This window comes from Uloborus diversus, chromosome 3, assembly GCF_026930045.1.
Source record: "Uloborus diversus isolate 005 chromosome 3, Udiv.v.3.1, whole genome shotgun sequence".
NCBI classification, from domain to species: domain Eukaryota; kingdom Metazoa; phylum Arthropoda; class Arachnida; order Araneae; family Uloboridae; genus Uloborus; species Uloborus diversus.
Window position 1 is genome coordinate 215,718,484 of NC_072733.1, and position 26,839 is coordinate 215,745,322.

Here is a 26,839-nt window from a genome sequence, read left to right on the forward strand (position 1 = left end):
AAATACAACGAAACATTCAGTTTTACGAACATGCTGATTCCAATGGAATATAAGGCATTAACGTAACATACAAAAATAGGCCTAAAGGCGTTTTATGACTTTAAAATTGACATCACGTTGTATAACGCCCTGCCAGGAGTAAAGAGCACTGGCAGACATCACGAAATCACGTACAACACATTTTGCGGCTATGTGAGGTGAGAGAGAGAGAGCGAAAAAGATCGCTCGAAGTATTTAAAGGTCTTCACATGGCTTTCAAATTAAGAATATGCAAAACACAAGATGTGTTGCCAATGCAAGAAAGTTAGATATGTTGCCAATCAAAAAGTAACTCAATCTATAAAAAATTCTCGCGGTTATAAGATACAATGAACTGGTGACTCGGTTCACCCAAAAGTTCATTCACTTGACTGAGTCATTGCAACCGATCGCACACATGAGGTCACAACGTGATGCAATGTTTACATCGAAAAGGGATTGATTCTGCATGATGCAAAAACGTATTTTTTTTTTTTTTTTTTTTTTAATTAAGTGATTCTTTCACTTTTTGTGAAAGTTTAAATTAAAAATCTAACAAGCGGCCCCATTTTTGCAACATGCACAACAATCAGAAAAATTCACAATAAATTCAAATTGACAAAGTCACCATTGAATTTCACAAAAATTTTACACGCCCAAAAAGTTCAAATTTAGGTTATATATTTTTCCCCCCAAAAATAATGTCACAAAAATGTCCAAGTTGAGATTTGGTATAAGGTTTTGTCAAAGCATCAGCTAAATTTAGTTTAGAACTCACATACATTAATTTAAACAATTTTTCATTTACTAAATTTCTCAAAAAATGATACTTGATATCAATATGTTTACTTTGATTTTGTATAGGACTTTTGGAAAAATCTATTGCAGCAATGTTGTCACAAAATATTTCACAATTTTTCAAAATTAAATTCAAATTTTCATTTTTTAAAATTTTCATGATCCAGACAAATTCTTTAGCAGCCTCTGTCAAAGTGACATATTCGGCTTCCATAGTGGAAAGAGCAATACATTTATGCTTAAAGGTTTTCCACATGATAGGTGTATTATCTAGCAAAATGATGTAACCTCCCATTGAAACCCTATCATCTCTACTAGCTGCCCAATCTGAATCAGAATAACATTTAATATTTAAATTTGAAATATTTGATAACTTCAATTTAAGATTTTTCGTATACAAAACATAACCAAGAAGACGAAGTAAACCATGCCAATGTTTTTCACCATAATTAGATTGAAATTGGGAAAATATATTCAGAGCATATGTTATGTCGGGACGAGTTCTACTAGCCAAAAAGGATAAACAGCCAATTAAATTTCGATATGGTAAAGAATTACATTTATCTATTTCTAACTTACTAGTAGGCGAATCAATTTTTGAATAAACCACCCCAACCGAAATAGGAACATTACTAATTGGAATATTATAACTAGAATACAACTCGACAATTTTATTAATATACATTGTCTGATGAATATACCAATTACCATCAATGTTTTGAAATTCAACACCCAGAAGTTTTCTTATTTCACCCAAAATTTTTAATTCAAAATGATTTCTTAAAAAATTTACAATTTCATTCAAATCAGATTTTAGTTTGCCAAAAAGTATGATATCATCAACATAAAAAAGAAGAATAACCTTATTTTTATATATGTAACAACAATTACACCAATCTAAACTAGAAAAGTTCATTTTCAAAAGTGTTTCATGGAGTTGATAGTACCACATCCTACCACTTTGGTGTAAACCGTACAAAGCTTTCTTTAACAAACAAACTTTACCAGGCTCTAGTACATATCCACTAGGTTGTTTCATATATACATTAGTATCCAAATTAGCATACAAATAAGCGTTATTTATGTCTACATGCAGATGACACCATTTAAAAAGACATACAAAAATACAGAAAAACAATCTGATTATAGAAAAATCAATGACTGGGCTAAAAACTTCTTGGAATGATTCTCCAGCTTCCTGAAGATAACCTTGGGCACATAACCGAGCACGGTATTTCACAATATTCCCATGCTGATCTTCTTTTACCGTATATACCCACCGATTTCCCAAAATTTTACTATGTTCAGGTGGATCCACTAACTCCCATACACCGCGATTATATATGGTTTGTATTTCCTGATCCATCGCGTTAATCCAATGTTTAGATTCCCTAGAATTAATGGCTTCTTTAAAATTTAATGGAAGTTTAATTTCAGCAAGATTTCCCTCTAAAATTTCTATTACCTTTCCCTCTTTTAAATTTTTGCCCGAAAAGTCAAAATATGATTCATCAAATTCAATTTTGTTATCATTACAATATTTAATAACTTCATTTAAAGAACGCAAGCGAATATTTGAACCTTCAATCCTATAGTAAATATCAGTTCTATCACCTGATGGTCTAGGAACAGCTTGACGCAACCAATTAATTTCGGAACAAGGTTTTAATTCATCACTAGGACTATCACCGGAAAGCTCATCCACTCCCTGATTTGAAGTTACAGGATATTCATAATCAAAATTGTCAGGTAAGTATTTCATAACCCTTGGACTACTTGATCCAGAACCTAGTACAACATCTGCCCCTTTAGTTCCCTCATCAAAACTGACATTACATGTTTCTATGATTCTTTGTTCGTCTTCCAGCCAGACACGATAACCTCTTGTATTTTGAGCGTAACCTAACAAAATTCCTGGTTTAGATTTATCGTCCAATTTCTTTCTTTTCTGGCTTGGAACATTTACAAAAGTTAAACAGCCAAAAGTTCTGAGATGTTTCACGTTAGGCTTTTTATTGAAAAACAGTTCAAACGGGGTATGATTGCTCCCATGACAAGACCTATTCCAAACATAAGAAAAACAAAATGCAGCTTCCCCCCAGAATTTCGAAGGTAAGTTACTGTCTTTTAAAAGTGCTCTAACTCCCCCCATTAATGTCTGGTTAAACCGTTCAATTATGCCATTCATCATTGGTGTGTAGGGATTAGTTTTCTCATGCCTAATGCCACGGTTATTCAAGAAAATTTCAAAATTTTGATTGCAAAATTCTTTCCCCCCATCTGTACGAATTGATTTAATTTTCCTCCCTAAAAGCCTTTCATTACGATTTAAAAATCTTACAAAAATATTGAAAACATCCGACTTCAATTTCATAGGGTATACAGCAACGCGTTTTGAAAAATCGTCCATAATGGATAAATAATATTTCTCTCCCCTCAAAGTTAAATTTGGGACTTCACCTACATCCATGTGTATAAGCTCTAAAGGTTTAGAAGATCTCACGGCCCCAATCGATTTAAAAGAAATACTCCTAGCTTTAGTATATTTACAAATTTCACAATAGTTAACATTTTTATTCAATTCAGGAAGACCTCTAACACTATTGTTTTTGCTAGTTCTAGAAATATATTCATAATTAATGTGACAATATCTCTTATGCCATAAATCTTCAGGTGAAATTTTACCAATTTTTTCAGAAATGTTACAAACAGGCTCAGAATTATCACAATGTTCACTATTTTTCAAATACAAATATCTATTAGGCTTAAAGAAATATAAATTTATGTCATTTCTACGCTTTGCATAAAATAATTGATTCCAATTTTTGTCATAAACTTTAAGAATGGTATTATGACCAACAAATTTGTTACCTTCCTGTTCCAATTTAGATAATGACAATAAATTACGACGGATTTCAGGATTGTACAGAACATCTTTCAAGATAATTTTCCTATGTCTACCATTAATTTTGACCAACAATTGAATTGTACCAACCCCTAAAATATTGCTTTGTTTACCGTCAACAGCCATAGACATTTTTAAGTTATTAACTGGCCTAAAATCAGAGAAAAGATTTTTATTTTTAGTGACATGTGGCGTAGCTCCAGAATCGGCAATCCACGTTATGTCTGAATCAGATGAAGTAATATTCAAAGCTTCTGACTCATTAATTTCACTCACATTATGTTGAGAATTAGAAGACACTTGAGTTAAATTTTTAGAATTTGACTTTGCCTTAAATTTAAAACAATCAACCTTTTTATGCCCAAAAATCCCACAAAAATTAAATTTCCCTTTAAATCTATTTTTACTAAAATTTGACACAGGTTTACAACTACTTTTACAAGGATGGATCTTACCGGCAGGTAGCGAATTCGGAACGGTCACATACACAGCAGGTGTCTGTAGTGGAACGTTCATTTCAGAAATTCTATTTGCTTCGAGCAACAGTTCTTGTTCTATTTTCAATGGGGTAAAGTCCACGTCAGACCATCTGTAGATTTGCTGTACAATGGATGCAAACTCAGGGGGTAAACTCCGGATATACTGGAAACCTATGTAAAGGTCGGACATCGCATGGCCAACTTCTTTTAATTGTGACGCAGCTGCTTTCACTCGGCAGATGAAAAGACCAACAGTTTTGCCTTCTTGAAACTTGACTTGAAAAAATTTATCCAACAGGGATATTAATCTGGCACGGGTGTCAGGTTCAAAATACTTGCACAAGATTTCCCAAGCTATCTTTCCTTCAGTAGTGCATTCGATGAGAGGCTTGAATTCTTCTGACAGGAACTGATAAATAGTAGTATAAGCTCGAGTTCTTCTAAGATTTATTTCCGCTTTATCTCGGAACGTCAATTTTTCTTCTTCAAGTTTCTTTTCTTTTTCGTCAGCTTCGATGAATTCCCAGCTGCCCGAATGACGCAGGACAACTTGTATGTTTCTCTTCCAAGTATTCCAATTATTGGCATTTAGTAAAAGTATTGTAGGGACTTCCATACTTTCAAAATTTCACGATGTTTTAAAAATTCTTCAGAGCATAAAAATTCAAATTTTCCAAGTTCTTCAGGTTATGGCCAGGAATTGCAAAGTCCAGGTGACCTGGGCCCATAACCACTTGTGAGCATTATGTGTAGTGAAATTTAGACTTACTACACCGCTAGTAGAAGTGAACTTGCAAAGAAAATGTCCATAGCCTGAAGTTGGAGAAAAAGAAAAACACGTGAAGCATTTTTCCTCATGGAAAATCTGTATTTATTATCCTCAAAGGATTACTAAAGTTGACGAACAACATCTTCATTGATATTTAAAAAACATTTAGAAGAATAGACAAAGATTAGCCGCTAAAATACAACGAAACATTCAGTTTTACGAACATGCTGATTCCAATGGAATATAAGGCATTAACGTAACATACAAAAATAGGCCTAAAGGCGTTTTATGACTTTAAAATTGACATCACGTTGTATAACGCCCTGCCAGGAGTAAAGAGCACTGGCAGACATCACGAAATCACGTACAACACATTTTGCGGCTATGTGAGGTGAGAGAGAGAGAGCGAAAAAGATCGCTCGAAGTATTTAAAGGTCTTCACATGGCTTTCAAATTAAGAATATGCAAAACACAAGATGTGTTGCCAATGCAAGAAAGTTAGATATGTTGCCAATCAAAAAGTAACTCAATCTATAAAAAATTCTCGCGGTTATAAGATACAATGAACTGGTGACTCGGTTCACCCAAAAGTTCATTCACTTGACTGAGTCATTGCAACCGATCGCACACATGAGGTCACAACGTGATGCAATGTTTACATCGAAAAGGGATTGATTCTGCATGATGCAAAAACGTAATTTTTTTTTTTTTTTTTTAAATTAAGTGATTCTTTCACTTTTTGTGAAAGTTTAAATTAAAAATCTAACAGTCAAAATGGAAGCGTCGTTAGAACAAAGTTATGCGATTAAAGTTGGTTTTCGTCAGAAAAAATCAGCATCGGAGATCTTTGATATGATACGTGGAGTTTTCAATGATGAAGCAATGCTTAGAGTCCGTACATTTTGCTGGCATAAAGCTTTTAAGGAAGGCAGGCAGGATATGGAAGGTATTGAACCTGAGGGACCATCTTCAACGTCCATCACAGAGACAATGATTAACACTGCTGCTATTATTATCTAGGAGAATCTCAGAATTATTTTACATCTGTCAGTTCTGGCTGTTTCCTCAACTTAAGGAACCATTACGAGGCAAACATTTTGAAAGCAGCAAAGCATGTCTGTACTCTTCTGAGGCGGTTTTGATATAGCTCTCACGAACTTAACGTTCACAACTTTTTAAGAAGTGGACAGAATGTTGGAATAAATGCATTTAGTCCTACAGAAGTTATTCTTAAAAAAATCATGTAAATAACGACGATTAAAGTTGTTCTGTATTTTTTGTTAATTTAGTCTTATTACTTATTGAACAGCCCTCGTACATGCATGTACAGGTGTATACACCTAACTGTACGGTATATAATCGTGTTTGCACGTATACATACATATAAAAAAAAATACTCGTGCTTCACTATATATATATATATATAGAGAGAGAGAGAGAGTAGACACGTAAACACGCAATGGATGTATCCACGAATTAACTCGTGTATACTCGTATGCAGTTTTGCATAATATAGACGAACGCGCGAACTACGTTCGCAGAAAATTTTAATCTCTGCAGAAATTTTTTTTCAAACTGCTAAACTGCTAACATTGATTTTAAAAAAAAAATGTATATATATATATATATATGTGTGTGTATATATATCTAATTTGAATTCTGACACTTTGAATTCAAATTATGCTTTTCGCAATCACGAGTTGCGACAGGACCCTACTCATTGGAGGCTATTGTTTCTAGAAACGGCTCATGTCCTCCTAAGCCTGCCCCTCCTCCTGGGCGGTTACGTGTGCGTATGTGTGTAAGGACTTGTTTGTGTGTAGACGTGTGTGTATGTAGGAGTGTGTGTATGCAGGATATGGACGCCACCGCCTAGGAGGAAGGGATTCCAGTGGACAGTGCTGCTAGTGGCGGCTAGGACCAGAGGAGCAGCTCCGTCCTCCGGTGAACGGCGGTGCTGCAGAGGCCCCTGGTCCATTCTGAAAAAGGAACCGGACCTCAAGGACGGTCAAATGAAAGCAATAAGCAATCGTGATTGCTTAATTTTTTTTTTTTTAAGGGAATTTTTAAGAAAATCCCAGAGTTTATTTCTGTTAAAGCCCTTCTCCAAAAGCCTTTTAAAGATCATGTGTAAAAAAAATAATGGTTTTGGCAGTTTTCCTCAGTTGGTGAAAAATAAGCAAACTATATATGTTATTGTAAAAAAAATAATAAATAAATGATCTAAAGCACTTTTTTTTATGTCTTTCATATTTGAATATAAACTTAATTTTTTATTCAAGGGTGAGTTATGCAAAATAATTATTTGCAGAAAATTTTCCGGTTAGGATTTGTGTTCGCAGAAAGCTTTTGATTTTATCTAAGTCTGCTCGTATGTGTGTATGTACACTTATATATGCGTGTATACGTCTATTGTACACGTATATACTCAGGTATGCACATATATACTAGAGATACAAGTGCATACACTCATATGATGTTAGATTACACGTGTATATACCGTTCATGCACGTGACAAGTATATACTCGTGTAGACACGTATACACTCCTGTAGGTAATTACGTATACATGCTTATATACTCGTGTATATACGTATATACTTGAGTAGGCACGTGTATGCATGTATCTACTCATATATGAACGTGTTCACTAATGTTTACACGACACGTACACTCCTGTTTGTGAAAATTGCAACACCATGAAGGAAGCATCATAGTTAAATGAAATTTAATACACAGTTGAGTGGTAATGGTACAAAAAAATGATTACATTTTCAAACCAAGCAAACAATAAAAAGAGATAGAAATTAGTATTTTGTGTGGCCACCATGCGCCGCAATAAGAGCTGCTAGCTGCTACACGACTCGGCATGGAGTAACACAGAGTTTGAATATCTGCTACGGAAGAGTATTCCATATCGTTTGTATGCGCAACCAAAGTTCGTCTGTCGAAGCAACAGGACGAGGATCACGAGCGAGACGCCGCCCAACGAAATCCCACACATGTTCAGTCGGTGACATATCCGGGGAATATGCAGGTCAAGGAAGAAGCTGTGCCTGCTGCGAATCAAGGTAGGATTTGACAGTCCTGGCGACACGTGGACGATCATTATCATGCTGGAATACAGCCCCTGGCAATCCTTGCAAGAAAGAAATAGCTTGGGGCTGTAAAACTTCGTTTATGTATCGGGTACTGTTCGAATTGCCCACAATTTGTAGCAATTGTGATCGTCCATGATATGCTATGGCACCCCAGACCATAACTCCGAGTGTTCGTCCACTGTGGCGTTCGATAATGCTCTCCGGAAAGTGCCGATCACCAGCATAGTGCCTGACATGAATTCGGCTATCATGGTGCCACAAATTGAAGCAGGATTCGTCAGAAAAGACGACCTGCTGCCAATCAGCACGCCAGCTCCTATGCACCTTGGCCCATTGTAGCGGCAGGCGGCGATGGTTTTGCGTGAGAAGAATCTTGTATAAAGGAATCCTTGCGTGAAGCTTACGCTGCATCAGACGTCTCCGAATTGATGAAGCACACAATGAAACACCTGTAGCTGTTGACCACTGTGCTGCCAATTGTTTAGAAGAAGCTGTGCGGTCCGTCAGCGCCATACGCACCAGGTGTCTGTCATCGTGAGCTGACGTCGCATTTCGGGGTCCACTCCCGGATTTCCGAGCTGTCCGACCCTCGTCCGTCCACTGCTTCCAAACACGCTTGAATGTGCTGCTGTTACGCTGCACACGAGCGGCTACTGCACGATAAGACAATCCAGCTTCACGAAGGCCAACGATTCTGCCCCGTTTAAACTCGGGAAATTTTCTGAAATTTCGCTTTCTTTCGTCGAAGAGGCAAAATAAAGATTCAGTTAACGTTTACAGGGTGGCGACAGATCAGGGAGATCAGGGAAAAGTGAGGGAATTTCGAAAAAATAACAAATTCAGGGAAAATTGATCAAGTGAAGAAAAAAAATCTTTTTGTTGCTTTGCAAAATTAAGTACCTTAATTTGCTACGCATTTTCCACCATTTATCTGTTTAAAAAGAAGTAGAATTAATGAGGCAATTATATACCGTCAGCTTATTTGTTTATCTTTTTCCTCAACGTCAAAATAATGAATCTTAACTTATTAACCACAGTTGGGTGGGGGGGATAAACTTCCCAGATTACTTCTGTGTCTGTAAAGTTGTTTATGTTGCTTGAATTTTCCTTTCACACATTCCATGCTACATAAAATAAACAACCCTACAGGCAAAGAGAAAGCCATCATTAATGCCTTAGATTTTTGCTTTTACTCGTCGTCTTACAGTAAATAGCATACTGTAATCACAATTTAAGAAGAAATCTTTGTTTTTTAAATTAATACTGATAAGTTTAAGGGTTATTACTTCTTCGCAATTTTAATTTAATTGCAAAATTTGAATCTTAAATCAAAATCAACTTTTTGCCATTGTATTATTCGCTGTCGCCTCAGATTATACAAGTACTAAGGGTTTTTTCAGACTTTAAAAATTCTTTTTCTAAAAAAATAAGTTATATACATACATATTTTGAAATTGATTGTTTTTTTCATTCCAATGTTGTTTTTCACGAAAGTAATCTAAGATTTTTTTACAACAAATAATGAAATCATTTGAAATTGAGTTACCTTGTGCACATAAGTAAATCTTTTAATTATTTTTTTTTTGTTAAAATACTGTATTCATTAATTAAAACTTAAATTCTTGATTAGAAAATAGCTCAATATGACTGGTTGTTAAAGGGTTTCATTTTTTTACATGAATATGTCTATTATTTACGTAAGTAAAGCTACATTACTTCTATACTTTCACTATTACTTTTTATTCTTGCAACAATAATTATATTGCTTGAAAATTTAATTCAAAATTATTTCCATACAAACTTTTTAGTTTTATCATGATTAGATATGTCTTTAAGACTGTTTTTAATAATTTCTTAGAACTCTTATGTTAACTGGTTACTGGAAGTAAAGTACAGTCGACTCCCGCTACAACGCGATTCGGCTTACGCGAAAGGGCTATAACGTGAATTTTTCGCGAGTAACGGATTTTAGAGCTGACGCGAATTTCTCGTCGACAACACGATTTTTTTTCGAAAGGAAGTGGCGTCGTTATTGGCTACTAAATATTGATTTCAAGAATGTTATTACACCCCTTTAGCACATGGTTGCCCATCCTTCGTAAGCTCAATGGCGCGAAATCCCCCCCCCCCCCAAATTTCACAGCTCTTGCTTTTAAATTAGGTTAAACATAACACTTTTTAAAGTCACGCATTCCCAGTTAAATTTACATCATTTGCAATAATTTAATGAGTGAATGAATCAATCAAAACAATTCAACAAAATAATGTTGCTTAAGATAAAAAAAAAGTTACAACAGATGCAAAAACGAACGCTTACATTTACGACAGCAATTAAAAGTACAAGGAATAATTTTTTCTAATAAATTTAGGATCTTGCAACTAATCGCTGCTAATACTAAAATTAGTCTAGCTGCTTGCTCAGAACTTCAAATTTGAGTGTCACGGCTACCAGATTGGTTCTATTTATTGCATGTGTTTGCAACATTTGTAATTTATGCATAAGCCCCAGTTAAAATGATAACATTCAATTTTTCAGGGCCATCACGAGATAAAAAAAATCTAAGAGAAAAGGGTATGAGTTTTAGCAAGCTCATCCCACCTTTTTCCCCTTAATATATTTTAAAATACACACACAGAGAGAAAGAGAGAACGCAGATTTTAATTAGCGTGGGAATCATTACTCGATGTAAGCAATACGACCCCCATCGTAAGTATAATATTGACTCAAAAATAATGGTTCCTTAGTTTTCTCTCCCGGAAAATTTACGAATTTGCAGTTTTTGTCGATCTTTGGTAATTTTAGGGAGAGGAGAGGCTTTGTGACCTTGGCGTGGAAATTTTTTGAAACTGAAACTCTAAAAGCACAATTGCTGATTGCTTCGATTATGTCAGGAAAAGGGTGGCTGAGTGACTCTGCTTCGGAACTTTTTCGAAATTGTAGTTCTAAAAATGCAGTTTTAGACAACCTTTAGTTATGCTAGAGAGAGGAAAGATTTCAGTTTCTCTTACGTGGCAATTTTTCGAAATTCAAACTCCAACAACGCAGTTTTAGACAAAGGTTTGGTAATGTTGGGGGGGAGGGGGTCCGGGGTCCCTTCCCCGAAAGTGTTTTGAAATTATAGTTCTAAAAAGCTGTTTTAGACGATATTTGGTAACGTTCGGCAGAGGAAAGACTTGGTGACCCTCGCACGGCAATTCTTCGACATTTTGTACTCCAAAAACGTATTTTTGGATTGTCTTCGGTTATGTTAGGTAAAGAAGATTCGGGACATGTTCCTGGAAAATTTTTGAAATTTAAGTGTTAAAAACCGAGATTGAAAGCCATCTTTGGCACCGTTAGGTAGCGATCAGTTTTTCAAAGTTGAAGCTCCCCAAACGCAATTTTAGCCGACCTTCGGGGATGTTAGGAGGGGGGAGGGGTTTGGAAGCTCTCCTACGCACTTTTATTGAAATTGTTGTTCTGGAACGCAATTTTGGGTGGAGGGTGGTCTTTAGTAATGTTTAGGGGGGGGGGGGTTCTGTGTCACTCAGGCTCGAAATCAAAATTCCAATAGCAGTTGTTGACGACCTTTGGTAACGATAGGGAGAAGGGAGTTCAGGGGCGCCCCCTGAAACGTTTTTGAAATTTTACGTCTAAAAACACAGTTTTAAACGATCTTTGGTAATGTTAGGCAGAGAAGTTCCGTTGCCCACCGTGGCAATTTTTTGAAATCGGATCTCCAAAAACGTAATTGTAGATTGTCTTCAAGCATGTTAAGGGGAGAGGTAGTGATTTCTTGAAATTTTATTGCTAAAAACACGATTGTATGCATCTTTGGTAACGTTACGGACTGGCAGTTTTTCGAAATTGAAGCTGCAAAAAGGCAATCATGTTTGGGGGAAGTGTTCTCGGAAGATCTTCTCCGGACATGTTTCAGAATTTCAGCCCTAAAAACGAAACTTAACACTATTTTCAATATTGTTTGCGAGAACTGCAGAGAGGAATAAGGGGGAGAGGGGCAGCCTTGGGAAAGTTTCGAACTTGTATCTTTAAAAAGACAGTTTCAGACGATCTTTGGTAATATTTATGTTAGAAGTTGAGGGGCCCTCCACAGGCAGTTTTGGAAATTGAAATTCCAGTAACTCAATTGCAGATGAATTTCGATACTAATGCAATTAAAGAAAGGAATTCACGGTTTTGCCGTTAATTTTTTTTTTTTTTTTGAAATTGAGCCCTAAAAACAGAACTTAAGAGGGTCTTTAATTATGGTGAGGAGGCGTTTTCTGAAAGTTTTTTGGAATTTCAAGCTCTAAATACCAATAAAAATCTGTCACACACAAACACATACACAGATTGATATTCTCCGGAAATGGTCAAACTGATTCATCTATTGAGCATACAAATTCGAGAATTTTTATGGAAAGAAAACTTCCTTTTATGTATTAGATATCGAAGAATGTGAAAATAGTTCATGAAAAATAGTTAACATAAGATTAAACTGCTCCACTTCCATCTGCAAAGTCCAACATTTTTGAAAGTTTGGTAAAAATCATCTAATGATAAATTTAAAAAACTGCCATTTTAAAAAGGATACAAATCATGGAAGTAAAATGAAGTGAAAAATTCTTCATGAACTCAAACTTGTTTGTAAAGAAAATCTGTATATTAAAAATCGTTAGTTAAGAGCAAAAAAATGTTATTTAAAAACCTAGTTCTGATTGAATTTTGCCGGTTTTAGTAAATCCATGAAAGGCCGGAGCAGGATGGTCAAAATTCTTACAAAAACAAAATAGATTTTTAAAATATTTTATTTCATCCATTTTTTATATCTCTTCATCCCTGTCACACGTTTTCATCGTACAGAATATACTCGTTGCAGAAAAAATCATGTTTAATTAAAATGAAATCAAACAGTCAGATCCTTTTTTGCAACATACTCTGATGCCATCCTGTGTCTAAGGTGATTTTCATTGAAAAAAGACAAGGCTACTTAATTTGGAAGATGTACGTCAAAAATAATTAATGCATCTTCCTTATTCTCGTTAAAAAAAATTTAATACTTCTTTCCTCCAAAAATTTTGTTTAAAAAAAAAAAAAAAAACCAAAAAATTCTGATGGCGGTCACAAGCCCAATGCCTTACTGATCAGGCCACCACCACCCCAATTTCAATAACCTAACAGTCAATAGAACAGGTCTATTTCTGTTTCTCAACTCATTTGCTGTGCTCAGTAGTTTTGTGGAAATGGAATATGTGTTGTTTCATACAAACAAAAAACAAAATTAAATTGTTCTTTTCATGCTTTTAGACAATGTTTAAAGGACACTATTGATAGTTTTTCCTTTTCAGTCTGACAGTGAATGCAGTTTTCATGACAGTGAACGCAATTTTCATGGCAGTGAACGCAGTTCTGATGGTGAAAGCAGTTTTTATGACAGAGAACTCAGTTTTCATGACAGTGAACTCAGTTTTCATAATAGGGAACTCAGTTTTCATAATAGTGAACTCAGTTTTCATAATAGTGAATGCAGGTTTCATGGCAATGAACTCAGTTTTCATGACAGTGAACTCAGTTTTCATGACAGTGAACGCAATTTTCATAGCAGTGATAGCAGTTCTGATGGTGAAAGCAGTTCTCACTGTGAATGCAGTTCTGATGGTGAAGACAGTTCTGACTGTGAATGCAGTTCTGATGGTGAAGACACTTCTGATGGTGAAGACAGTTCTGATGGTGAATGCAGTTCGGATGGTGAACGCAGTTCCGACAATGAATTGAATTCTGAAGAACCCCCCAGGTAAGGACTTACATTTCGTCTTTCTACACTTTGTAAGCAGAGCTGCGGAGTCGAAGAGTATGAATGGGACTAATTTTAGGGTAATGGAGTCGACGTTGAGAATCGCTATAAAAATTCACACACCTGGCTTTTTTTTTTATTCATTAATTTTTACCGACTATCTCCCTACATATTTTTAAAACTACACTGTAAAATAAATTCTGGAAACGTTTCCTAGTATATCAGGCAGCTGTGGTTCATGAAACTTTCAAATACTTTTCCGAGTATTGCGGAATCCTCTTTCTGTAATTTCCAGAAACGTTTCTGAGTGTTTTGGAATCCTCTTTCTGAAGTTTTCAGAAACGTTTCTGAGTATTTCGGAATCCTTTTGCTATAATTTTGAGAAGTGTTTCCGAATATTTTGCAATCCTCTTTAATTTTCAAAAACGTTTCTGAATACATTGTGCAGCTGGGGTTAATGACATTTTCAAAAACGTTGGCAAGGATTACGGAATCCTCTGTGTAATTTTTAAAAACATTTTCGAATGTAAAGTATGAATAACGTCTAAAAGCACAAATTGCAGATTACTGCAGACACGCATTTCGGCATTACAAGAAACACCTTTTTCAATGCAAAAAGTAATTAGCTTATGGATGAAAAGACATCCGACAAAAGTCAAGAGCTAGATAAGCAAACGGCTTAAAAGATAAAAATAGCGACTAAAAATTAACCAAACAAATTCTCAAGCAATAAAAGAACCAATGGGAATGCAAGCAAAGGGCAAGAGCTCTCTCACAGGCACATTAAAGCCGAGAGAAATAATTGAATAGGACAAAGATTACGCCACATAGCTAAAACAAAAAGAAAATGTCAATAACCGTGAACCGCAAGAAAGGAAAAGCTGAATGGAAGAAAAAACAGCTGGAAATGAAATAACCAAAAATTTTCGGAAAAAGAAAAAATAAAGATAAGAAAAGGGGGCTGGGTGTTAACCCATTACAAAAAGCTAAAAATAAACAAAGCAAGATAGATAAAAATGAATGGAAAAATAAAAATAATGTGTGCAAAACAGAAAAAATGGATGGGGAAAGTACGATGTTAAAGATATGGGAGCCAGACATTGGAAAATTACGGATCTGCTTTAAGATCATTACCTAAGTTAGAACTTCCTCAAAATAAGACAAGATTCCCAAAGTAAAGATCTAATGATTTGGGGCATTTTCGAACAATCTGATGAGAGTTAAAATCAAAAGAGTAAATCGAATATTGAGCTATACTAGTCTTATTTGTTTTTTCACTTAATTTCAATGCTCTTTCAAGCGAAATTTTAAAGCACGTCAAGTCTGTCCAATATAGGCAAGTTTACAACTACAATTAGTCTTATAAATACCACAACAATTAAGAGGGTGAATAGGATCTTAAAGAGAAGAGAATGAAAGTTTATTAATAGGAAAGAACACCATATCTGGAATTGGAAACGTTATAGAATTTAGCAACCTGATAGCTTACAGATTGAAAGAATGGCAAAACAACCAAGTTATTTCTGATGAAGGTTCGGTTAAGAACATTTGTTTTGGATTTATTAAAGAGTTTTACTTCCTTTTACAAAAAAGGAAGTATTGTATTCGCGAAAAAATTTTCACTCAAAAATCGACCTTAATTTCCATTTTGCTCACCTCCGAATGAATGTTGAGGGTTTTTCGACTCGACCACATGTGGATAAGTGCCTAAGAACGTATAGACATGCGAAATATCCATTTTAACGATTCCCGAGAAATTACAACGAGTTTTCTCGTGACGTATCTATGAACGTGCCTATGTGCGTATGTATGTCGCATAACTCATGAACGGAATGTCCTAGAAAGTTGAAATTGTTATGTAGACTCCTAGTGGGGTCTAGTTGTGCACCTCCCCATTTGGTTGCATTCGGGTGTTTCTAAAGGGGTCTTTTGCCCCTTTTTGGGGGGGAATCATTGTTAATTTCGATGTAAACTTAAGTGGTATTATAATTTGGCGGACACTTGGCGATATATCGGCAGTCTTTTGGTCGCTAACTTGGCGACAAATTTGGCGATTTTTTTAAAAATCTGTTTCAATTTGGCCGTTGCTGGTGATATTTAGAGAGTAAACTATTTAATCACATTAAAATTGCCAGTAATGGGGAAATGACATTAAATTGGAGTAAAAGGAAGTCATGTGATGCACACATCTGCTCGTTTATAAATAGAATCAATTCAAGTTGGCGGATACTCTCTATCAATTGCCACAGCTTTTAGATAATTAAGGTCCACATTAAGAAGTTCCCATGAGGAACAAATATCAAAAGCGCGATAAAGGGAAGTGAAAGCAGACTATGTTTGATTTTAAGAATGAGACGATAGTCTATAAGGAGGGCTTGGTCTCCAAATTCTCTCGGCCACCTTTTTTGCACTTACTGCAGTTGTGGTATGCTTTCTTCCTTGAACATTTGGCAAATCACGCCCAACGTCTCCTTACTTCAGTAGTTCAACACAAAATTTGACTGTATACTGATCGGATAGTATAGCTTTTTTTTTTCTTTTCAGAAAGAAATATAAAATTTCGAGTCTTACATACCGAAGAACAAAGATGCATGATGCCGTTTCCTGTTGGGATATCATTACTCTTAAAGAGATTCTTCAGAATGAAATGCACTTGGTAGATGTGCAAGACGAATACGGAAAGACAGCCTTACACATAGCTGCCGAACAAGGGAATAAGCAAATAGCATTACTGCTGTTGTCTGTGGGTGCTGATATGAGCCTGCAAGAGCAAGCGGGCATGACCGCTCTCCATATAGCTTTGAAACATAGCTACGAAGAAACAACAAAAGTTCTTACCAACGCAAACGCGAAGTATGACATACAAGATAAAAATGGTAAGACTGCCTTGCATTATGCAACAGAAAAGAAATATGTAGAAGTTGTAAAGAAACTTTTAGCTGCTGGTGTTAATACCAGACTTCAAGACAAATCGGGAAAGACAGCCCTCCATGTAGCTTTGAAAAAGCGTAGCCAAGGTGCAGCAGAATTGCTTGTCGAGGCGGAGTCGGAAAACAACATTCAAGATAAGGATGGAAAGACTGCATTACATTATGCATCAAAACGCGATTATGAAGATGTTGTAAGGAAACTGTTGGTTTCAGGTGCTAATACCAGTCTTCAAGACGAAGCGGGAAGGACAGCCCTCCACGTAGCTTTAAAAAATCATAGCCAAAAGGCAGCAGAATTGCTTGTCGAGGCTGACTTGGAAAACAACATTCATGATAAGGATGGAAAGACTGCATTACATTATGCATCAGAGTGCGATTATGAAGAAGTTGTAAGGAAGCTGTTGGCTTCAGGTGCTAATACCCGTCTTCAAGACAAAGAGGGAAAGACTGCCCTCCACGTAGCTTTGAGAAATCATAGCCATAATGCAGCAGAACTGCTTGTCGAGGCTGACTCGGAAAACAACATTCAAGATAAGGATGGAAAGACTGCATTACATTATGCATCAGAGCACGATTATGAAGAAGTTGTAAGGAAGCTGTTGGCTTCAGGTGCTAATACCCGTCTTCAAGACAAAGAGGGAAAGACTGCCCTCCACGTAGCTTTGAGAAATCATAGCCATAATGCAGCAGAATTGCTTGTCGAGGCTGACTCGGAAAACAACATTCAAGATAAATATGGAAAGACTGCCTTACATTATGCATCAGAGTGCGATTATGAAGAAGTTGTAAGGAAGCTGTTGGCTTCAGGTGCTAATACCCGTCTTCAAGATGAAGCGGGAAAGACGGCCGTCCATGTAGCTTTAAAAGAGCGCAGCAAAAAGGCAGCAGAATTGCTTGTCGAGGCAGACTCTACAAACAACATTCAAGATAAGGATGGAAAGACTGCATTACATTATGCATCAGAGCGCGATTATGAAGAAATTCTAAAGAAGCTGTTGGCTTCAGGTGCTAATACCCGTCTTCAAGACGAAGCGGGAAAGACGGCCCTCCATGTAGCTTTAAAAGAGAGCAGCAAAAAGGCAGCAGAATTGCTTGTCGAGGCAGACTCTACAAACAACATTCAAGATAAGGATGGAAAGACTGCATTACATTATGCATCAGAGCGCGATTATGAAGAAGTTGTAAGGAAGCTGTTGTCTTCAGCTGCTAATACCCGTCTTCAAGATGAAGCGGGAAAGACGGCCCTCCATGTAGGCTTAAAAGAGCATAGCAAAAAGGCAGTAGAATTGCTTGTCGAGGTAGACTCTACAAACAACATTCAAGATAAGGATGGAAAGACTGCATTGCATTATGCATCAGAGCGCGATTATGAAGAAGTTGTAAGGAAGCTGTTGGCTTCAGCTGCTAATACCCGTCTTCAAGATGAAGCAGGAAAAACGGCCCTCCATGTAGCCTTAAAAGAGCACAGCAAAAAGGCAGCAGAATTGCTTGTCGAGGCTGACTCGGAAAACAACATTCAAGATAAATATGGAAAGGCTGCTTTACATTATGCATCAGAGCGTGATTATGAAGAAGTTGTAAGGAAGCTGTTGGCTTCAGGTGCTAATACCCGTCTTCAAGACAAAGAGGGAATGACTGCCCTCCACGTAGCTTTGAGAAATCATAGCCATAATGCAGCAGAATTGCTTGTCGAGGCTGACTCGGAAAACAACATTCAAGATAAATATGGAAAGACTGCTTTACATTATGCATCAGAGCGCGATTATGAAGACGTTGTAAGGAAGCTGTTGGCTTCAGGTGCTAATACCCGTCTTCAAGACGAAACGGGAAAGACGGCCTTCCATGTAGCTTTAAAAGAGCGCAGCAAAGAGGCAGCAGAATTGCTCGTCGAGGCAAACTCTACAAACAACATTCAAGATAAGGATGGAAAGACTGCATTACATTATGCATCAGAGCACGATTATGAAGATGTTGTAAGGAAGCTGTTGGCTTCAGGTGCTAATACCAGTCTTCAAGACGAAACGGGAAAGACGGCCCTCCATGTAGCTTTAAAAGAGAGCAGCAAAAAGGCAGCAGAATTGCTTGTCGAGGCAAACTCTACAAACAACATTCAAGATAAGGATGGAAAGACTGCATTACATTATGCATCAGAGCGTGATTATGAAGAAGTTCTAAGGAAGCTGTTGGCTTCAGGTGCTAATACCCGTCTTCAAGACGAAGCGGGAAAGACGGCCCTCCATGTAGCTTTAAAAGAGAGCAGCAAAAAGGCAGCAGAATTGCTTGTCGAGGCAAACTCTACAAACAACATTCAAGATAAGGATGGAAAGACTGCATTACATTATGCATCAGAGCGTGATTATGAAGAAGTTCTAAGGAAGCTGTTGGCTTCAGGTGCTAATACCCGTCTTCAAGACGAAGCGGGAAAGACGGCCCTCCATGTAGCTTTAAAAGAGAGCAGCAGAAAGGCAGCAGAATTGCTTGTCGAGGCAGACTCTACAAACAACATTCAAGATATGGATGGAAAGACTGCATTACATTATGCATCAGAGCGCGATTATGAAGAAGTTGTAAGGAAGCTGTTGGCTTCAGGTGCTAATACCCGTCTTCAAGACGAAGCGGGAAAGACGGCCCTCCATGTAGCTTTAAAAGAGAGCAGCAGAAAGGCAGCAGAATTGCTTGTCGAGGCAGACTCTACAAACAACATTCAAGATAAGGATGGAAAGACTGCATTACATTATGCATCAGAGCGCGATTATGAAGAAGTTGTAAGGAAGCTGTTGGCTTCAGGTGCTAATACCCGTCTTCAAGACGAAGCGGGAAAGACGGCCCTCCATGTAGCTTTAAAAGAGTGCAGCAAAGAGGCAGCAGAATTGCTCGTCGAGGCATACTCTACAAACAACATTCAAGATGAAGATGGAAGGACTGCATTACATTATGCATCAGAGCGCGATTATGAAGATGTTGTAAGGAAGCTGTTGGCTTCAGGTGCTAATACCAGTCTTCAAGATGAAGCAGGAAAAACGGCCCTCCATGTAGCCTTAAAAGAGCACAGCAAAAAGGCAGCAGAATTGCTTGTCGAGGTAGACTCTACAAACAACATTCAAGATAAGGATGGAAAGACTGCATTACATTATGCATCAGAGCGCGATTATGAAGAAGTTCTAAGGAAGCTGTTGGCTTCAGGTGCTAATACCCGTCTTCAAGACGAAGCGGGAAAGACGGCCCTCCATGTAGCTTTAAAAGAGAGCAGCAAAAAGGCAGCAGAATTGCTTGTCGAGGCAGACTCTACAAACAACATTCAAGATAAGGATGGAAAGACTGCATTACATTACGCATCAGAGCGCGGTTATGAAGAAGTTGTAAGGAAGCTGTTGGCTTCAGCTGCTAATACCCGTCTTCAAGATGAAGCAGGAAAAACGGCCCTCCATGTAGCCTTAAAAGAGCGCAGCAAAAAGGCAGCAGAATTGCTTGTCGAGGTAGATTCTACAAACAACATTCAAGATAAGGATGGAAAGACTGCGTTACATTATGCTTCAGAGTGCGGTTATGAAGATGTTGTAAGGAAACTGTTGGCTTCAGGTGCTAATACCCGTCTTCAAGACAAAGCGGGAAAGACTGCCCTCCACGTAGCTTTGAGAAATCATAGCCATAATGCAGCAGAATTGCTTGTTGAGGCTGACTCGGAAAACAACATTCAAGATAAATATGGAAAGACTGCCTTACATTATGCATCAAAGCGCAATTATGCAGAAGTTGTAAGGAAACTGTTGGCTTCAGGTGCTAATACCCGTCTTCAAGATGAAGCGGGAAAGACGGCCCTCCATGTAGCTTTAAAAGAGAGCAGCAAAAAGGCAGCAGAATTGCTTGTAGAGGCAGACTCTACAAACAACATTCAAGATAAGGATGGAAAGACTGCATTACATTATGCATCAGAGCGCGATTATGAAGAAGTTCTGAGGAAGCTGTTAGCTTCAGGTGCTAATACCCGTCTTCAAGATGAAGCGGGAAAGATGGCCCTCCATGTAGCTTTAAAAGAGAACAGCAAAAAGGCAGCAGAATTGCTTGTCGAGGCAGACTCTACAAACAACATTCAAGATAAGGATGGAAAGACTGCATTGCATTATGCATCAGAGCGCGATTATGAAGAAGGTGTAAGGAAGCTGTTGGCTTCAGCTGCTAATACCCGTCTTCAAGATGAAGCAGGAAAAACGGCCCTCCATGTAGCCTTAAAAGAGCACAGCAAAAAGGCAGCAGAATTGCTTGTCGGAGTAGACTCTACAAACAACATTCAAGATAAGGATGGAAAGACTGCATTACATTATGCTTCAGAGTGCGGTTATGAAGATGTTGTAAGGAAGCTGTTGGCTTCAGGTGCTAATACCCGTCTTCAAGACAAAGAGGGAAAGACTGCCCTCCACGTAGCTTTGAGAAATCATAGCCATAATGCAGCAGAATTGCTTGTCGAGGTAGACTCTACAAACAACATTCAAGATAAGGATGGAAAGACTGCATTGCATTATGCATCAGAGCGCGATTATGAAGAAGTTGTAAGGAAGCTGTTGGCTTCAGCTGCTAATACCCGTCTTCAAGATGAAGCAGGAAAAACGGCCCTCCATGTAGCCTTAAAAGAGCACAGCAAAAAGGCAGCAGAATTGCTTGTCGAGGCAAATTCTACAAACAACATTCAAGATAAGGATGGAAAGACTGCATTACATTATGCATCAGAGCGTGATTATGAAGATGTTGTAAGGAAGCTGTTGGCTTCAAGTGCTAATACCAGTCTTCAAGACAAAACGGGAAAGACGGCCCTCCATGTAGCTTTAAAAGAGAGCAGCAAAAAGGCAGCAGAATTGCTTGTTGAGGCTGACTCTACAAACGACATTCAAGATAAATATGGAAAGACTGCATTACATTATGCATCAGAGCGCAATTATGAAGAAGTTGTAAGGAAGCTGTTGGCTTCAGGTGCTAATACCCGTCTTCAAGATGAAGCGGGAAAGACGGCCCTCCATGTAGCTTTAAAAGAGGGCAGCAAAAAGGCAGCTGAATTGCTTGTCGAGGCCGACTCGGAAAACAACATTCAAGATAAATATGGAAAGACTGCATTACATTATGCATCAGAGCGCGATTATGAAGATGTTGTAAGGAAACTGTTGGCTTCAGGTGCTAATACCCGTCTTCAAGACAAATTGGGGAAGACAGCCCTCCACGTAGCTTTAAAAGAGCGTAGCCGAGATGCAGCAGAATTACTTGTCGAGGCTGACTCGGAAAACAACATTCAGGATAAATATGGAAACACTGCATTACATTTTGCATCAGAGCGCAATTATGAAGAAGTTGTAAGGAAGCTGTTGGCTTCAGGTGCTTATACCCGTCTTCAAGATGAAGCGGGAATGACGGCCCTCCATGTAGCTTTAAAAGAGTGCAGCAAAAAGGCAGCAGAATTGCTTGTTGAGGCTGACTCTACAAACGACATTCAAGATAAATATGGAAGGACTGCATTACATTATGCATCAGAGCGCAATTATGAAGAAGTTGTAAGGAAGCTGTTGGCTTCAGGTGCTAATACCCGTCTTCAAGATGAAGCGGGAAAGACGGCCCTCCATGTAGCTTTAAAAGAGGGCAGCAAAAAGGCAGCTGAATTGCTTGTCGAGGCCGTCTCGGAAAACAACATTCAAGATAAATATGGAAAGACTGCATTACATTATGCATCAGAGCGCGATTATGAAGATGTTGTAAGGAAACTGTTGGCTTCAGGTGCTAATACCCGTCTTCAAGACAAATTGGGGAAGACAGCCCTCCACGTAGCTTTAAAAGAGCGTAGCCGAGATGCAGCAGAATTACTTGTCGAGGCTGACTCGGAAAACAACATTCAGGATAAATATGGAAACACTGCATTACATTTTGCATCAGAGCGCAATTATGAAGAAGTTGTAAGGAAGCTGTTGGCTTCAGGTGCTTATACCCGTCTTCAAGATGAAGCGGGAATGACGGCCCTCCATGTAGCTTTAAAAGAGTGCAGCAAAAAGGCAGCAGAATTGCTTGTTGAGGCTGACTCTACAAACGACATTCAAGATAAATATGGAAGGACTGCATTACATTATGCATCAGAGCGCAATTATGAAGAAGTTGTAAGGAAGCTGTTGGCTTCAGGTGCTAATACCCGTCTTCAAGATGAAGCGGGAAAGACGGCCCTCCATGTAGCTTTAAAAGAGGGCAGCAAAAAGGCAGCTGAATTGCTTGCCGAGGCCGACTCGGAAAACAACATTCAAGATAAATATGGAAAGACTGCATTACATTATGCATCAGAGCGTGATTATGAAGATGTTGCAAGGAAACTGTTGGCTTCAGGTGCTAATACCCGTCTTCAAGACAAATCGGGGAAGACAGCCCTCCACGTAGCTTTAAAAGAGCGTAGCCGAGATGCAGCAGAATTGCTTGTCGAGGCAGACTCTACAAACAACATTCAAGATGAAGATGGAAAGAGTGCCTTACATTATGCATCAAAGTGCAATTATGATGAAGTTGTAAGGAAGTTGTTGACTTTGGGTGCTAATACCCGTCTTCAAGATAAATCAGGAAGGACGGCCCTCCATGTAGCTTTGAAAGAGCGAAGCCAAAAAGCAGCGGAAGTACTTGCTGAGGCAGATGCCGAAAACAACATAAAAGATGAAGATGGAGAGACTGCTTTGCATTATGCTTCAGAAAATGCATATGTAGAAGTGGTCAAGAAGCTTTTGTTTTGTGACATGAATCCATGTGTGAATAATAATAAAGGGCTGTACCCTTTGAAAGTTTCTCTGAATAAAGGAAATAATGATGTTGCAAAAATTATTCTTTCGATGTGTGCTCTGAGAGATATTTGTATTGATTGGAATGACGTGGGTCTTGAGAATGATTATATTAGCTACTTTGTATCCCTGCTTTCGGAATTTGAAGCTGAGTTACAGCGGATGAAGCAGACAAAGTTGGACAAAAATATTCTCTCTCTGCATGATATTTCTTGTAGACATATAAGCAAGGTAGCACGATGTCTGAGGAAGGAAAACGGTCATAGTGTTTTGCTTGTGGACAAAGCTGCTTTAAACTTTCCAAATTATGGCGAATTACTTTCTTTCAAAATAAGGAGGGCTGAAAGGAGACGAATCCTAAATGGTCAGTGTTGGCAATGCTTCGCTTTTTTGTCTCGTAAATTACCTCTACTGCCATGGTTGTGCATCGAAGTCATATTAGCTTTTTTGAGTGAGCATGAAATGAAAAATTTTGTTAAGGCTTTCATAGTTGAATCTTAAAGAAAGCCATTTTCTTATTTTGCTTTGAATCCCTGAAATAATATTCTACCTCTAGGAAAACTTCTATTCTAACTATCTAAGCTCTTCAAAGATATGAAATTTTTAAAAGAACTTTGTCATCAGACTGTGCAGCATAATACAAATACTTCTTCTTTTAAGTCAGAACTATTATTCATTCTTTTAGTTCAAAATAATGGCTTTTTTTTGTTACTTTGAACTCATTATTACTGTGTTTTCCTTAAAGTGAGACTGTCTTACATTTTGTTTTTGTTTTAAAATATGCCTTTTCTCCCTTTTTATTTTTTGTGGTGCACAACAAGTGGGGTAATTCCACGGTGTCGGACGTAAGAATTGCACGAAATTTGCTTTAAAAAACAATTAATTTTGCTGGTATGCAATTTTGTAACTGATCAAAATATTTTTTTAAATACTTACCCATATGTGTAGAATTATTAACCATAAAAAGAATTTCTGACAAAAAATTTTATTTAGACAAAAAAAATTATAAAATTTTGGTGTCGGACGTATGAGCTGAATCTGAAAAATGAGACTTGCAAAACTGAAAACTAAGATTCAGGTCAATGGTTTAATCCATAATATTGTAACTACTTTTATGCCAAAGAACAATGATGAAAGATAAATAACACATTGAAAAACTTTTAATTTTGGAAGTATTAAGACTTGAAATATGGAATTTGGGACTGGTGTCGGATGTAAAATCTTGGTGTCGGACGTAATATGTACAAAACTACATGGTGTCGGACGTAAATAAAAGTTTTAAATACCAAGTTAAATAAATTTTATTTTTGTTTTGAGTCTTAAATAATATGGTAAAGGATAATGAATGAGATATATTACACTATTACTTTAAATATTTTCATTAAATGTGAATTGTCCTCTACTTCCTATTGGGATAGGTGGAGAAATTTTTTTAAAGATATTTTCTTTCATGTAAAAGATTTTATCCTCCTTCCTTTTGCCATTTAAAGTGACCTTCTGCCCTATGCATCACTGAGACTTATTTCTCTTCAAAATTTAATTGAGTGATGCATCCTGGGTAACGTACAGACTCATACCAAATGATAACCCAGTCATTTACTTTAAGATTTGAAATAAAATCCATATCTTCAAATTCGTCGGAGACATCACTGTCAAACACTTCTTCTGTAAACAGCATAACAGTCTTTTAAACGTTTTTGAAGAAGAGGTGTCTGAAATACAAATTTTATTGGACAAAATCGCTTTGACACAGTTGCACGGATTAAATACTTGGAACTGGAAGGATTTTGTCCCAATATTGGAGCAAAGTTGCGGAATCCTGCATGATTTCTTCCGATGATATGTAGTGTACATGCACGTCTTTAATTAATGACGATGCCACAGATGCATACTCTAGCGGTGTACTGATGAACACCTTTCCAGCTCTTACATTGCTTCAAACAGTTCTTTTTATTGTACCACCTATGCCATCAACAACCCCTTTCCCATGGGACGTCGCAAAAAAATTCCAGATTAGTTTCATATTGCACTTCTGGTCAAATAAATATCTTTGTTTAAATTGCAAACTGGGCCCATCTGAGAAAATTTGAAAGTTTTGAATACTTGGGTAGTTGGCTTTAAGGAAATCTAAAAGGTAACTTACAAATTTATGTATATAGTGATTTTAGTGTGATCTAAAGTATCGGAAATTATGGCAAAACTTTGAGCGATTTCTTTGGAAATCCATGCGCGAGCTGTGAAGACTGTGGCTTGGCTATGTGCCCGATGTGCCGATTGAATTTCATTTTGATGTAATATTGCAGGGTTTTCAGAAAAATCTAGCTGCCTTACAACATTTTCACCATTGACTTGAGATTTAAACTGCTCAAAAGTCTGAGCTTGCTCTCGTTTAACAAACGTGTGAAGGAGAAAATTTCGTTTCTGTTTTACAAGTTCCCCAAAAGCCTCTCTGCATGTACTAAGTAATTCTACTTTTGACATTATATCATCACCTTTTTGCCACTGAAAATATTGTATTGGGGTAGTTTGGATGTCTGCTTTTGATTTGAACAAGTGAATTTTATTAATGCAAAACTCACATTCAGAGTACTTGCGCGTTTTTATTCCAGGATTGCAAGTTATTTGCTCAATAAAACTTGAGAATTCTACATTAAGGTCTGAGCCCCATGTTTTCAGTGCTTGTAAAATCAGCCTTACATTCTCATGATAAATACAAAAGCATACATTGTGTGGTATATATTATATACTGCCGAAGAATGAACACTGATTTAACTCATGTTTAACACTGAACTTTGTGGAGTTGAGATGTTTGAAAAAAAAAATGTATATTCATAATTCTTTTTTAAGTTCAGTTTTTCTAGAAAAAAATATATTTTGTAAAAAATTGGATGAGTAATGGTTAATCTATTTCCTGGTTCATTATTAAAAAGAAATCTTTTAAAGGAAGTACAACTATTAATAAAGACATTTTTAATGAATACAGTGCAAATAAATGAGAACTGCAGTCCCTCACCTCCTCTGTTTGAATTCAGAGAAATCCCATAGCTAGAACTAGGTATTAAATTTTAAAATTTTGGTGTCGGACGTAATGCGGTGTCGGACGCAATTTTTATCTTACGTCCGACACCATGAAAAAACAAAAAACTATTATTTTGAATTTCGATTGGATTGCACATTTTCAATAGTAACTGATGTTCTGATTTGCAGGTAAAATGTTCTGTAAAATATTCTATCCAATTTTACACAGCACAAACATTTAGTTAATTTGGTGTTGG

At 37.2% G+C, this 26,839-nt stretch overlaps 1 protein-coding gene across 1 annotated transcript in view; it reads left to right on the plus strand.

Moving 5' to 3' along the window:
• The window catches only part of LOC129219172 (uncharacterized), a 92,668-nt gene extending 68,603 nt beyond the window's left edge, over positions 1-24,065 (plus strand). Inside the window, exons 2-3 of the mRNA XM_054853492.1 lie at positions 13,398-13,843; positions 16,388-24,065. Of these exons, the coding sequence (XP_054709467.1) occupies positions 13,398-13,843; positions 16,388-24,065 (8,124 nt within the window). The remainder of the gene's footprint in view (positions 1-13,397; positions 13,844-16,387) is intronic.
• Positions 24,066-26,839: the final 2,774 nt, after the last annotated feature.